This window comes from Mustela nigripes, chromosome 4, assembly GCF_022355385.1.
Source record: "Mustela nigripes isolate SB6536 chromosome 4, MUSNIG.SB6536, whole genome shotgun sequence".
Taxonomy (NCBI): domain Eukaryota; kingdom Metazoa; phylum Chordata; class Mammalia; order Carnivora; family Mustelidae; genus Mustela; species Mustela nigripes.
In genome coordinates this window covers 17679377-17694941 of record NC_081560.1, presented here as the reverse complement: position 1 = coordinate 17694941, position 15565 = coordinate 17679377, and the positions used below count along the sequence as shown (strand labels likewise).

At 38.4% G+C, this 15565-nt stretch overlaps 1 protein-coding gene across 5 annotated transcripts in view; it reads left to right on the top strand.

The window, feature by feature from the left end:
- AGBL3 (AGBL carboxypeptidase 3) overlaps positions 1–15565 on the top strand; it is a 59107-nt gene that overhangs the window by 26846 nt on the left and 16696 nt on the right. For 4 of the 5 annotated variants that reach the window (XM_059396367.1, XM_059396369.1, XM_059396366.1 and 1 more), the window contains exons 12-15: positions 530–596; positions 5873–5959; positions 9175–9232; positions 11187–11258. In XM_059396367.1, the coding sequence (XP_059252350.1) occupies positions 530–596; positions 5873–5959; positions 9175–9232; positions 11187–11258 (284 nt within the window). Of the gene's footprint in view, positions 1–529; positions 597–5872; positions 5960–9174; positions 9233–11186; positions 11259–14358; positions 15539–15565 lie in introns of those variants that run through there. The other variant, XM_059396370.1, reaches the window with a different exon arrangement.

The following is a 15565-nucleotide window of genomic DNA, read 5'->3' as shown; positions in this document are numbered from 1 at the left end:
TTAATGCAAAGGAAATGTTGGAAGAATGAAGGTGCTAATTTTGTATAGTTTCCTATAGGAAAAACAGAACAAATGTTTGATTCCTTTCCTTTATTTATAAATTTTCAGGCTTTGATTAGTGCCCCTGCACCTCCAGAGGTGACTAATAAGTTTGTTTGTGGCAGGAAAGTATCATTTTGAACTCATGGTTTTGTTTCTATTTGATGTGTTCCAATTTCAGTCGTTTTTCTTCTAATACTCTGAGATGCCTAGAACTATGACATCTACACTTTGTAATATTTACAAATTTATTTGTAATGTTTACCTTTGTAAACATTCTTCTTAAAATTAGAACATTTCTACCATTCCAATAATATTGTAAAAACAACAGCTAAAATTTTAAAATGCCACCAAAATATTGTTTATTATTTTTTAATACTCATAATATAGATCAAATTAATAAATTTGTCATTGTAAATTTGAATAAATATGAATAATAATGAAAATAACATAATAATTATTATATCAAAGTTATTATTCTTTTTTGCAGTAGCCGAGGCTCTGACAGTTCAGAATCCAATGAGTCTCAGACTTATCTTCTCAAGTTGACTTCTCAGGTATGATTAAGAATCTCTGCCTGTGGTATGGATATATTGAATAGGTACTCTTATTGTGAGTAACAATCAGACAAAAATACGCTTGCAGTTGCATAATTATTGTATAGCAGTAACTGTTACTTCCTGATTAGATGACATTATCTCTAAATCATAGAATTTTCTATCCTTAGGATTTGTAAACCCTTACTCTAAAGATCCAGAGAAGGACCTTCTCAAAAGCCACATCACCTGTAAATGAGAGTTAACATAAGTAGCATAACATAACATACATCACCTGACTACAAATTCAGTGTTCATTTATTCTTTTATTTAACAACTATATATTGAGCTTCAGCTGTGTGTTGGGCATAGAGCAGTGGAAAAAAAAAATGAGACAAAAATCTTCTTTCATTGCTTTTATTCTAGTTGGTGGAAATAAATGATGAGAAATAAGTAAAATATTTGCTGTATCAGGTCATGGTAAGTGCCTAAGAAGGAAATTAGAAGAGAAGGAGGAGGGAGTTCAAGGGGTGGCACATACTGAAAGTTTATGCCCCCGCCACATACACAGGTTGAAACCCTGACCCTCAGTGTGATGGTATTAGGAGGTGACTAAGACAAACTAAGACACTACTCTCTTAGGACCGAGTGTGGGATGCTGCTCTAACAAATATCTAAAAATGTGGTGCTGGCTTTGGAACTGGATAATGGGTAGAGGCTGGTAGAGTTTTGAAGTGCATGTTACAAAATGCTGATATTGCCATGAAAGAACTTCCAAAGGTGACTCTGGTAAGGGCTCAGGAAGGAAAGAAGGGGAACACGTTTCCGTCTTCTTAAAGAATACACAGATGATCATGTACAGAACCTTGGTAAAAATGTGATTATTAAAGGTAATTTTCATGAAGTCTCAGAAACAAACATGTTATTGCCTGATGGAGAAAATTTTAATCCTGACTATAAAATGGTAAAAAATCTGGCTGAATTGTGTTTGTGTTCTATTGTTTGGAAGATAGAACTTGTGAGTGATAAAATTGGATATTTAGCTGAAAAGATTTCTTTGTAAAGTGTTGAAGAGCAGCTTGATTCCTTCTGACTGCTTATAGTGAAATACAAGGAGAGATAAGAAGGAATTGTTAAGCCAAGAGGAACCAGAGAGTGAAGATTTAAGAAGTTCTCAGCCTGCAATATTACAAAAAATAGGAACGTGTGTTCAGAAGAGAAGAGTGAGGGTGTGAAGATCAAATAATTGTTAAGCAGGTTAGTGTGAGTGTGTGAACCACAGAACTAAACTAATCAGCCACCCCATCAGGAAAACTGCCAGTTTGAACTAAAGCAGTGAGAGAGAGGACAGAATGAAGGCAGGGTTTACAATATGGTACCATAGGTCTATTTGCAAAAGCGCAATGTTCTGCAAGACAAGAGGGAAAAAAAGGCCTCAAAGGTAACTAAGAGATCATTCAGGCCACCACCACCTAGATTTCAACAAGCTAGAGGATGAATGGCCTTTATTAGAGGCCATGGAGGCAGGCTGCCTGGAGCCACGGGCCGCATCATGGGCAGTGCCCTGGCAGAGAGCCGCACAGAGCAGCGCCCTGCCGAGCTGCAGGACGATGTCACCATCCCAGTGGGTCCAGATGACAGAGCATTGAGCCAGAGAGGATGAGTGTTGAGCCCTAAGATCTTGTTGAGTTTGCCTTGCCAGATTTTGAGTTTATTTGGGATCCATCACGCGCTCTTTCTTTTCTGAATCCCCCTTTGGGAATGTCTGTCCTGTGCTATCCCTCTACTGTATTTTGGAAACACATAACTTGGAGTGGAATGGGATAGGATGGAATGAATGTATTTTTCAGGAGAGAAGGACTTGAATTTGGTGAGCCCAGGAACAGAATGCTATACCTGAATATTTCTATTCATATGTTGAAATTATAATGCCCAGTATGATGCTGCTAGAAGGTGGGCCTTTTGGGAGGTGATTAGGCCATGAGGGCAGAGCTCTCTGGGTGATTTAGTGCCTCATGAAAGAGGCTCCAGAGAGATCCCTAACCCCTTCTACCACGTAAGGATACAATAGGAGGTCTGTGGCCCAAAAGAATGCACTCACCTGACCATATTGCCACAATGGTCTCAACCTTTCCCCTGGAGAACTATGAGAAATAAATTTCCTTTATTTGAAGCCAACCACTCTGTGGTATTTTGTTATAGCAGCTGAATGGAATAAGACACATGTATTAGTTCTCTATTCCTGAGTAACAAATTACCGCAAGCAGCAGCTTAAAACTTTGCAGACACTTATCATCACAGTTTCTGTGAGGCAGGGCTTCGGGAGTGGCTTCGCTGGATGCTTCTGTCTAAGGTCTCTCAAAAGAGGGTAGTGAAGGTGTTGTTGTATTTCAAGCTATGGTCTCATCTGAAGGCCTGAGGAAGGATACACTTTTAATCAACACTTACATAATTGTTGACAAAATTCAGTTCTTCGGAGGCTGTTGGGCTAACGACCTCAGTCCCTTATTGGCTGTTGACCTTCAGTGTCACGTCCAATAAATCATGGCCAAATTCAGTGTTGTTAAGTTTCGTCCTTTTTTTTTTTCTAAGACTTTTATCCTTTTAGGTCTTACATTTATGCTCTTAATCTATTTTGAGTTAATTTTTTATTTGGTATTTGGTTAAGGGTCCAATTTCATTCTTTTGCAAGTGGATATCCAGTTTTCTGAGCACCATCTGTTGAAAAGATTGTCTTTCCCCCCATTGAGGGGTCCTGGAGCCCTTCTCAAAAACCATCTGATCATTTCTGCAATGATTTATTTATGGACTCTTTATTCTTTCTCTCTGATCTATATGTCTGTCTTTATGCCAATACCACACAGTTTTGATTACTGTAGGATTGTGGTAAGTTTTGAAATCAGAGAGTACAAGCCTTCCAGTTTTGTTCCTATTTGGAGTCCCTTGAGGATCCATATGAATATTAGGATGGATTTTTCTATTTCTGCAAAAAAAAAAAAAAAAAAAGTCATTGGGATTTTGTTAAGGATTGGATTAAATCCGTAGCCTGCTTTGGGTAGTACTGATATTTTAATAATATTAAGGCTTCTGCTTCATGAACAAGAGATACAATTTAATCAATTTTATCTTCTTTAATTTCTTTCAGCAGTGTATTTTAATTTTCATTATATAGTTCTTTCACCTCCTTGATTAATTCCTAAGTATTTTATTCTTTTTGATGATATTATTGTACATGGAATTTTTTGTAATTTTCTTTTCAAATTATTCTTTGTGTATAAAAATGCAATTGATTTTTCTGTGTTGACTTTGTATTCTCCTCCATTGCTGATTTATTAGTTCAAACAGGTTTTTTATGGATTCTTTAGGGTTTTTAAAATATAAGATCATGTCATCTACAGAGATCATTTTCTTATTTTCCCATTGCAGTGCCTTTTCTTCAGTTTTCATGCTTAATTGCTCTGGCTAGAACTTCCAGTATTGTGCTGAATAGAAGTGATAAAAACAAACATCCTTTTAGGAAATTCTTTAAGTCTTCACCATTGAACACAATGTTAGCTGTAGGTTTTTCGTACATGGCTTTTATTGTGTTGAGGTAGCTTCCTAGGATGCCTTGTTTATTGGGATTTTTTTTGTAATGATGAAAGGGTGTTGAATTTTGTCAATTGCCGTTTCTGCATCAATTGAGATAATCATATGGTGTTTTACTTTGATCGACTTGGTATGTTGAGCCATCCTTACATTCAGGAATAATTCCTATTTGGTCACTGTGTACAATCCTTCTAATATGCTGCTGAATTTAATTTGCTAGTCTTTTGTTGAGGATTTTTTGTATTAATTTTCATGAGATGCTGGTCTTTGATTTTTCTTGAAGTGTCTGTCTGGCTTTAGTAGTAGAATAATACTGGCCTCATAGTCTGAATTAGTAGAGTTCCCTCCTCTTCAGTTTCTTAGAAAAGTTTGAGGAGGACTGGTACTAGTTCCTCTTTAAATGTTTGCTAGAATCCTCCCATGAAGGCATCAGGTCTAGGGTTTGTTCTTGCTGGGGGATTTTTGATTACTGATGCAATCTCCTTATAGTTATTCATCTGTTCATATTTTCTATCTCTTTGTAATATAGTCTTGCTAGGTTTTGTGTTTCTAGGAATTTGTTCTTTCATCTAGGTTATCTAATTTGTTGGTATATAACTTAAGAAGTCTTAATAGATTTTAAAAGATAGCTGTCTTATAGTGCATCTTCTCTGATCACAACAGGATGAAACTGCATTAATAACTTTTTTCTTTAAATGTATTAATCTCTTAAATTATATGGGGGGAAAGTGCTCTTTAAAACCATTGTTACAAAAATTAACTAGCTTTTATAATTCCTCGTGTTGTTACCTTGAGATCCAGTGTGTTTTCATTTCACCTTGCAGGATACCCTTGAACTTTTCTTGCAGGATGTGTCTAGTGGTCACAAAGAAAAGCTGAGAGAGTTCATCTGGGAATATCTTAATTTTTTCATAGCTTTTGAAGGACAATTATGCCATTTTTTAAGCATTTTGAATATGTTGGTATACTATCTTTTGGCCTCCAAAGTTTCTGATGAGAAATCTAATAAACTTTTTTTTAAAAAAGACTTATTTATCTTAGAAAGACAGAGCATGCAAGAGGAGGGGCAGAGGGAAAGAATCTTCAAGCAGACTCTGTGCTGAGCACGGAGCCTGACACAGAGCTCAACCTCATCACCCTAAGATCATGACTTGAGCTGAAACCAAGTGTCTGAGGCTTAACCAACTGAGCCACCCTGGTGCCCTGAGAAATCTAATAATCTTTTTGTGGATTCTTGTATGTAATAATTTGCTTTTCCCTTGCTACTTTCAAGATTCTCTTTATCTTTGAAAGTTTGATTATAATGTATCTCCTCATAGGTTTCTGAGTTCATCTTGGAGTTCATTGAGCTTGGATATTTACATTCATGTCTTTCATCAAATTTAGGAAATTTTCAGACATTATTTCTTCACTTAGTGGCATTTCTGGGTTGCTGGTTTCTCCAGCTCTAAAGCTGGGATGTCTGAAGCAAAAACAAAACAGAGGATCTACTCACCATCCTGCTACTCCTCTGCTTCTGAGGTCCCTAACCAGTCTGCCGCCTTTGTTCCACTTTTTAGAGCCTCTTATGTTTAGTTTTTCTATAATACCCAGGGTTTTTAGCTGTACTTAGAGGAATAGAACTGGAAGTCTCAAGATAGTTTTATATTTGCATATATATGGTCTTTGATGTGTTAAATATTAATTTTAAATATGACTCTTATATTTAGATAAAAAACAAGAAAAAACACCTGAAAACAAAGAAGGAAAGAAATTCTTCCATAGCAAGTCATCAGAACACCAGAGAAGAGCAAGAGGTACGCACTGATCTGGTTATTAACAGTTTTTGAAAAAATGGTTGCAGGAGAACGGCAAGTCATTTCTTGTTATACTTCCTGTACCCTAATTCTCCCCTCCACGGGAAAAGTCAGTGATTAAAACTTCGCTCATATTATTTGCTCTTTATAAAAACACAAAAGAATTTTGATAAGAGGTGGGTTTTATTAAGGTACTATATTTAAATCACTTAGTTTACTCTGAGAAGTATTTGAGGCATCTTACAAAGATACATCTAGGATAGAAATTAAAACTAAGAAAGCTAATTGAAATGAAGAAAAATTAAATGGCAGTACAAAGGTGTAGGAATAAATGATGTTGCAATATCGATTTCCTTCATGACAGCATAAGGAGCTCTGCAGATCCATTCATCCAGCAAAAATTGGTGATACTGGGTGCCTGGGTGGCTCAGTGGGTTAAAGCCTCTGCCTTTGGCTCAGGTCATGATCCCAGGATCCTGGGATCAAGTCCCACATTGGGCTCTCTGCTCAGCGGGGAGCCTGCTTCCTCCTCTCTCTCTCTGCCTGCCTCTCTGCCTACTTGTGATCTCTCTCTTTAAAAAAAAAAAAAAAAAAATTGGTGATACTCACACACACACACACACAACCATTTAAAGTTTCTGGAAGGTGCCCTAAGGCAAACAGTAAATGAAAAAACACCTATTTGTGAAAATCTACTAAAACTTGATAAAAAGAAAACATCAAGAGCCTGTGGTATTTGAATCAAGATCTTCCCTACCCGCCAGTGCAGCCAAGAACACAGGGCCCCCTCTCTCCACAGATGCCAGTCCGAGGGCTATCTTCCCAAGGAGGGCAGGGCATCAGTATTTCATATCCTGCCTCCAGCTCCCTGTTGTTGAGGTGAAGTTCCAGGTGCGTGCAGCCAACGAGGCGGGGTGGGTGGGGCTCCCTTCTACCCAGGCCCCATTCATGAAACAGAGATTCTGCTGGGAGTGCCACATTACATATTTTGGCCCCAACTGCCCTTGCCTTGGCTTATAAAATGGTGATTCCACCCCAGAAGAGGCCAATACAGAAGAGCTGAGACTACTGCCCTCTTTCTACCTGCAGCTCAGCAACTAAAGTGGGTGTCACTGAGAGAAGAGTGCCATTGTCCCCACCCCCAGCTCCAGACACACTCAGGTCAGAAATTTTGCCTTTGGGGAGAACCAGACAAAAACACATAGCCTTTTTTTTTTTTTAAAGATTTTATTTATTTGACAGAGATTGCAAGTAGGCAGAGAGAGAGAGAGAGAGGAGGAGGAAACAAAACAGGCTCCCCGCAGAGCAAAGAGCCCAATGTGGGGCTTGATCCCAGGATCCTGGGATCATGACCTGAGCCAAAGGCAGAGGCTTTAACCCACTGAGCCACCCAGGTGCCCCACAAATAGTGTTTTTTAAGAACTTTTTATTTTGAAAGAATTACATAGTCACAGGAAGTTGCAAAGAAATGTATGTACAGGACCTCTGCTGCAGCCTTTACTTCTCCTCCAGTGTTAACATCCTGCAGACATACCATATCGATGCCGTGAGCCTGACGCTGAAGCACTCCACAGTGTGCACGCACGTGTTTGCGTGCAGTAGTCCTCATAAATTCTTAATTCTAGTCTCACACACTGTTAAGAGTAATAGTGCATATTTTTACCAGGATACCTTATTTTTGTTTGTAAATTTTGCAGTCTAAGCAACATGAGTATGCTTGGGAGAGGGCCAAGATTATAAAAAAATTTCAGTAAACAAACTCTCTAATCAATATCAGTGTGTTAACTCATTTGCAGAACTCAATAACCAAAGTTAGATTTTGTTTGTGGGATTGTTTCTTATTGTTTTCTATGTAGATTTTGTGAGACGCATATATATTTACTTCTCTATGGGGCTCAATGTGGAGCACAATGTGGGACTCAATCCCATGACCCTGGGATCATGACCTCAGCCAAAGGCAGAAACATAACAAATGGCCACCCAGGAGCCCCTATTTTTAAGTTATTTTAAAGTATCCTAGTTAACTCTATTTCCTACCAGGCCATTCTCAATAATTGATTTGGAAGACTTTCTGCAGAACAGTTATGGATTATCATGGTTAGAATTAGGAGATCATGGTCCTAAGGACACTGGCCTGGTGATTTTCTGTAAAATGAATGTGGTAGTTTATTGCTTACATCATCATTTCAATCAAGGAAAGGGGGCTAAAAATGACAGAGTTCATCAAATCAAGTCTTATCATAAGTGAATTTTTCCAGCCTAATTTTACCTCTTATCTCTCCAAATTCTTGTGATTATATAATATTGCTGTTTTTAACTTTGTATTTTTTTCTAGAATATTTCCTTTCTCTGTGCCTTTAATAATCTAGTTTTGATTTCTATACTTTCATTTTCATAACGATCCTGTCAAATCTTTTGCTGCCAATTTTATCTACAAAGAAAGGAAGTTTAGTTTTTAACTCTCTTTCATAGTCCACTTTTCAACATGAGTTGATATGCATAGCGTGTTGGCAAAAAAATGTTGATGTTTTCAATATTTTTTTCCTTTCCGTTGCCCTTTTGGAAAATGTTTCATAATATCCACATAGCATAGATGCAGAAACAAGTTTGAAAAAAAATTTTTGAACAAAGTTTGGTCACATGATTTATAGACTATTCAGGATTTGTTGTCATAATTCTACGGTGTTTTATGTCTCATTTAGTCTAGCTGGGTCATTACAACCTTTTCAAGGTAGAAAACAATGTCATGTGTATGCTCTTACTACTCTGGACTTTGACAAGCTATGAAAAAGTATTTTTTATCTTTTTTAAACAAGGATAGTTTTGTAATCAATTATATACTTTCACACAATTTTATATATTTTTACTCATTTCATATTCTTACCTACATATTTATTCTCATTTCACTGAGATTATAATCATACATTTTTTGTCTCTTTCTCATTGTAAATAAATTCTATATGAAGTAAAAAAGATTTTTAACTCCCTTTAGTAGTGCCAAAATATCAGTATTTTCTTCTCATTGCTGTAGGAGAAAAGTGGTGTTATGAAAGGTATTAAGAGGTTCTGATTTAAGAGGCATTTTTGTCTACTCTAAACCTATGATACAATGAGAAATGTTGAAAACTGTTATACCAAGGATGATACAGGAAATATACTGCATCTTCGTATTTATAACATAGTATTGTTTTCCTTTTGGTGCTGTGCTCCATCAGGCGTGTGATAAAGGACATTTAGTGCAAAGACACAGAGAATCAGATTCTGAAGTGAAAGGTAATGTTTTGCTTCTAAACAATTCATTCATTCAACGAACACTTTTTTGTGCCACCTCTTTGAGGTTGTCATTGTGCTTGGTGCTAGGGATATGAAGTAAGCTACACCATTTCTTACTCTCAGCAGCTCATTTTTAAAAGGGGGAGAAAAACAAGTAAACAAATGGACTGCAGTGTTACAGGTACAATGCCAGTATTCCACACTGGGCTCCTAGAGAGCACAGAGAAAGGAGTGGTCAACTACACCAGAGGGTTGGAGTGAGTGGCCATGAACTTGACGGATGTCTCTGATTTGAGAGGTTTTTCAGAATATAGGAATTTTAGGTTTAAAAAAAACCCTCATTTCTTAACTTAATAGGGGATGAGCTCAGGAGAGAAAATTATGGACTATTCATTTACTTCTACTGGAATCTGCTAAGTTGGATATGAATTTGACTCTATCTGCATTACTATTCATTTATACCACACTTATTTCCAAAAAAGGATCTGAGAGAACCTAATTAAAAATATATGTACATATATATATCCATTTAGTTTACGATCTGGCAGACTAACTAGAAATAGAAATGGGAATAATAACCACACCAAGGAAAGGGGGAAATTCTATTATAACTAATATGGCTTATTGACTTGAAATTTAACTACTCTTTCTCATAGTGATCATACAAGAAAATCACTTGTAATATATAACTTTAATATAGTCTTCTGTTGAAAGGGGAACCCTCCTACACTCTTGGTGGGAATGCAAGCTGGTGCAACCACTCTGGAAAACAGCATGGAGGTTCCTCAAAATGTTGAAAATAGAACTACCCTATGACTCAGCAATTGCACTACTGGGTATTTACCCTAAAGATACAAACGTAGTGATCCGAAGGGGCACGTGCACCCGAATGTTTACAGCAGCAATGTCTACAGTAGCCAAACTATGGAAAGAACCTAGATGTCCATCAACAGATGAATGGATAAAGAAGATGTGGTATATATACACAATGGAATGCTATGCAGCCATCAAAAGAAATGAAATCTTGCCATTTGCAACAACATGGATGGAACTATCATGCTTAGTGAAATAAGTCAATCGGAGAAAGACAACTATCATATGATCTCCCTGATATAGGAAATGGAGATGCAACATGGGGGGTTAAGGGGGTAGGAGAAGATTAAATGAAACAAGATGGAATTGGGAGGGAGACAAACCATAAGTGACTCTTAATCTCACAAAACAAACTGAGGGTTGCTGGGGGAGGGGGGTTGAAAGAAGGGGGGTGGGGTTATGGACATTGGGGAGGGTATGTGCTATGGTGAGTGCTGTGAAGTGTATAAACCTGGTGATTCACAGACCTGTACCCCTGGGGATAAAAATATATGTTTATAAAAAAAATATGGAAAAAAATATATAGTCTTCTTTTGAAAATTTAGTATCAAAAATTAGAACTGAAAAGCGCATTTTAACCTTTTTCTATGTCTGAGCACATATACTCCACGTTAATTAACTACAGAATGTTCATGTTGTTTTGCAACCTACATTTTCATTTAAAATTACAGTATATTATAAACTTCTATGTTATTAAATGGCGGCAAAGTATTCCATTGTATTAGTGAACCTTAAATTTACCTACCTCCCTTGTTAAACTTTTCTTTTGCTTCTTTTCTGTTATGATAATGAAGACCTTATAACTCTACTTGTGTACATTCTTATTTATGATAGACTCCTAGAAAGGAATTGCTGACCCAAAGGGTATGAACATTTTTTAGACTTTAACAATAAAGAGCAAAAATGCAACAAAAATTCATATGGGAGAACCGTTTGCATTAGTTTATTATTTATAGAAAAACTATAAATAGCTAAACTATTTACCTGTTCTAGCCTTTTTGTTTAAAAAAAGAAAAAATATGAAGTGTAAAAGATTCAAATTATTTTCATGCTACTAATGATCTTTTGTCATCTTTTCTAGATATAAAGGCAAATGTATCAGATGATTGTATATTTGATTATTTCAGAAGATCATTTCCTAATCAAGATTTGGGTGAGTAAACTGGGAATATAGGCAGTAACTCCTAGTTTCCTAGCCGTGGTTGAAGTTGGCAGAGTTCTTTTTTTTTTTTTTCCCCCAAGATTTTATTTATTTATTTGACAGATACAGGGAGACAGAGAACACAAGCTACGGCAGAGGGAGAGGGAGAAGCAGGCTCCCCACTGAGCAGGGAGCCCAATGTGGGGCTTGACCTGAGCAGAAGCCAGATGTTTAATGACTGAGCCACCCAGGCACCCCACAGTCCCAGGACTTCCATTAGCACCCCCAAAATCACATTTAAATGCCACATCCCTTTATTCTCTTTCAATATGGAATAGCCACTTAGCCTTTCTTTGTCATGCACAGCCCTGGCATTTTTGAAGGTCAAGGGCCTGTTGTCTTATACAATGTTTGGTTTTAAAGTTTTAATGCACTCAAGAGTTACCTGGGAAGTTTATGGAAACCCCAGCTTCTGAGTCTGAGCTGGTCTTTGTTGTTAGCCCCTGAATCACGTTTTTATAAGATACTTGATAATTCTGATGCTGGCAATTTGCAGGCCATACTTAGTGACTTGCCACTTTAGGAGCTATCTTGAGAGATGGTGAAAGGCCAGACGGTTAGGACCTAGCCCCTCAAACCCTTCTTCATCCTGCATAGCTTTCTTTCGACACTGTTCTGTTCAAAAGAAAAAGATTTTCTGACAACCACTTGCTACGGCATAGAAACCAAGTTCTAAAACATGACGTACTAGACTTCCAGTGACTTGGCTCCTGGCTACCTCTCCAGGTCTACCTCTTGCCTTCCTCGGCCTTTCACTTTTTTTTTTTTTTTTTTTTTTAAGATTTTATTTATTATTTATTTGACAGAGAGAGAAATCACAAGTAGGCGGAGAGTCAGGCAGAGAGAGAGAGAGAAGCAGGCTCCCGCTGAGCAAAGAGCCCGATGCGGGGCTCGATCCCAGGACACTGAGATCATGACCTGAGCCGAAGGCAGCGGCTTAATCCACTGAGCCACCCAGGTGCCCCCGGCCTTTCACTTTTAGACCTCAGCAAAGATGATCTTCTTGTAGCCTCAGAATAGATCCATCTTACCACTGTGCTTTTTCTCCTGTTGTCTTCTCTGCCTGAAACATATTAAATTTTAGTAAGGCATCAAATTCTAGTAAGGCTCATATAGAGTTCATTTTAAGAAGAGTTAGAAAGATTGAGTGATACTGATGTACACAAACGGTTCTGCTTGTTCAGAAAACTGGATCAAATCCAGCCTGGAAATCTCGGGGAATGTTTTCTTGAGAGAATTGATCCTTAAATTATGATGCAGTCTTAAATGACAAAGTTGGGCATTTAGCAGAGAGCAGAGAGTGACTTCCTTGAATTCTTAAAAAAAAAAAAAATTGGGGGGGCGGGGGTCCGTGGTTTTGTGGTCTTATATGTGAATTCTTTCCTTATTTGAGATATAATATGTCTGGGACTAGAAGTAACTCATTCAGAGCCTTTTGACTTCTGTCATCTCTTACCAATATTTATTCTCCCCTTTCTAGAGAGAATAAAACACTATTTGATAGAAAGATAGAAGCAACTTAGCTGAGGGATTCTGCTTTGTCATCCATCAGGATGATGATTGTTAAAATAATCCCAGCAGAACAGATTTAAACATTCTTTGATATATAAGTAAAATTTACACCTTGTCAATATCTATTCATGTCTTAACTTAGTATTTTAACCTTCCTGACACTGTTCTTCTGTGTCTCAGCCACTCTCTTATCAGTCCTTGTTATGTAATCTCCTTGTCATGTTTCTTCATGTTCTTTTAAAAATCTGATGGTCATCTGCTTCCCAGAAGTCTCATGTTATACTGTCAAGTATTGTGCCAGATACTAGGATAAAGTAGAAATACAGTCTATTCTCAGTAAGGAGAGTGACAAGAGGCAACAGAAATATAATGTGATCAATGCTACGTGCTGTGTTATGGGATTATATAGGAGTTGTTTGGGGAAAGGGGAGTACCAGAGAAATTATCTCAAGAAAGACAACTGTTAGAATTCCAGGGTCCAAATGAATATATATATATATATATATTTTGCCAAGATATGAATCTATTAAGAATTAGGACAAGGGACACCTGGGTGGCTCAGTGGGTTAAGCCTCTGCCTTCAGCCTAGGTCATGATCTCAGGGTCCTGGGATCGAGTCCCGCATTGGGCTCTCTGCTCAGCAGGGAGCCTGCTTCCCTCTCTCTCTCTCTGCCTGCCTCTCCGACTACTTGTGATTTCTCTCTGTCAAATAAATAAATAAAATCTTAAAAAAAAAAAAAGGATTATACACAATGACCAAACAGAATTTACCTCAGAAATGTGAGACTGATTTAACATATGAGAAAATTAAACAATGTAGATTCCCAGGGAAGATGGTGGAGTACGAGGATCCTATGACCACGTCATCCCAAAGACAGAGCTAGGTAAAATAACCCAGAAAGTGACCCACAGACTGCAGAACAGACTCATGATAGCTAAGTGTAGAGAAGAGGACACATTCTTGTTCTACCACACAAGAGGAGGGTAGGAAGGGCAGAGATGAGGCCGGGAGCTAAATGGACTGGTGGGACTATTAGCTACAGGGAGGAATGCCACAAAGATGGAAAGGGAAGAGTACCAGACCCGCACAGCAAGAACCCCAGGCCTGGAGAACCTGCAAGAAAACAAGAGGGGCATAATTTTGAGAGTTCTTAGAATCGGAAGAGCTTAATACCTGGAAATTTAAAAATCAGTGGGCTCAACTCTTGGGAGAGCCAGGACGGCAACAGGAAACTTCATCCCCCCCTCCCCCCTTAAAGAAACAGCACAACATACAGCCCCACTGAGATACAGCATGAACACAGCAGTTTGAAAAACACATGGGATATATAGGAGGGAGATTTGTTTACTCATCTCAGAGTGTGTTCTAGAGGGGCAGGGATCTTTGGGAGACTTCTCCAGAAATAAAAGAACTAGCAGGTGCCATTTCCCTACCCCACCTACCAGCCTAGATACATGGACACCTGTGGGACACCATACAGTGCCAACACTCGTGACCTAACTTGCTAACAGTGTGCCCCACCCCCACATTCTCTTTCAGACGCACCCCTCCAAGCAGTCCTCAGCTCCACGTTGTCTCCCCCAGCAGACCTGCACAAACCTCCTAACTCCACGTGAACTGCCCCTCCAATTTACCACTGGCAGGAACCCACTTAAGGCAGTTCCACAGGCCTGGAAGGGTGCATGCAGCTATGAGAGACCAGCACCATTCCAAAGTGACTCCCACACACACCAGTCCACCTGCAGCCCTCGCAGTAGGCTGGGGCAGACATGTAGTCTGACAGCAGGTCACACCCACCAACCAAAGCTTCTCAGACAATACAGGGAAAGTGCCCAGCAGGTTGGTGCTACAGTATCTCTGGCAAATGCTTAGTTTGACTCCAACTCAAGCCCAAAGCAGTCCTTGATTAGCACACTGACAACACAGGATCAAAATGCTACCCACACTAGGCAAAGAGAGCCAATGCTGATGACTGCACTGGAGGCCAAAGTGACTCAACCATAATAGTAAGGTGCACAAAATACAAAAGATGAGATGCCCTTTAAGCACCAGGTTCTGGTGAGCAGGGGACATTGCATTATAGGGTACCACAAAACCTCTTCTTCACAGGCCACTACTTTGGAAAACAGGAGATATAGCTGACTTTCCTAACACCTAGAAACAGACACTGAGAATTATGTTCCAAATGAAAGAAAAGGACAGAATCACAGCAAGAGAACTAAACAAAATGGAGATGAATAAATGCTTGATAGAAAATTTAAAGTAATGGTCACAAAGATACTCAATGGACTTGTGAAAAGAGTGGAGGACCCCAGTGATACCCTAAACAAATAGATAGAAAGCCAATCAGAGATGAAGAACTCAATAACTGAAATTAAAAATATGTCAGTTGGAAAAAACAGTAGACTAGATGAGACAGAAGAATGGATCAGCATCCTGGAGAACAGTAATGGAAAGCAATCAAGCTGAATGAGAGAAAAACATAATAAAAATTGAAATCAGACTAAGAAAACTCAGTGACACCATCAGGTCTAATAATATTTGCATTATAGGAATCCATAAGGAGAAGAGTGAGAAATGGGAGCAGAAAATATATTTGAAGAAATATCTGAAAACTTCCCAAATCTGAGAAAGAAAACAAAAATCCAGGTCCAGCAGGCTCAGAAAGACCCCAACAAAATCAACCCAAGGAGCTCCACACCAAGAGACATAGTAATAAAATAGGAAAAAGTTGTGACAACAAGAG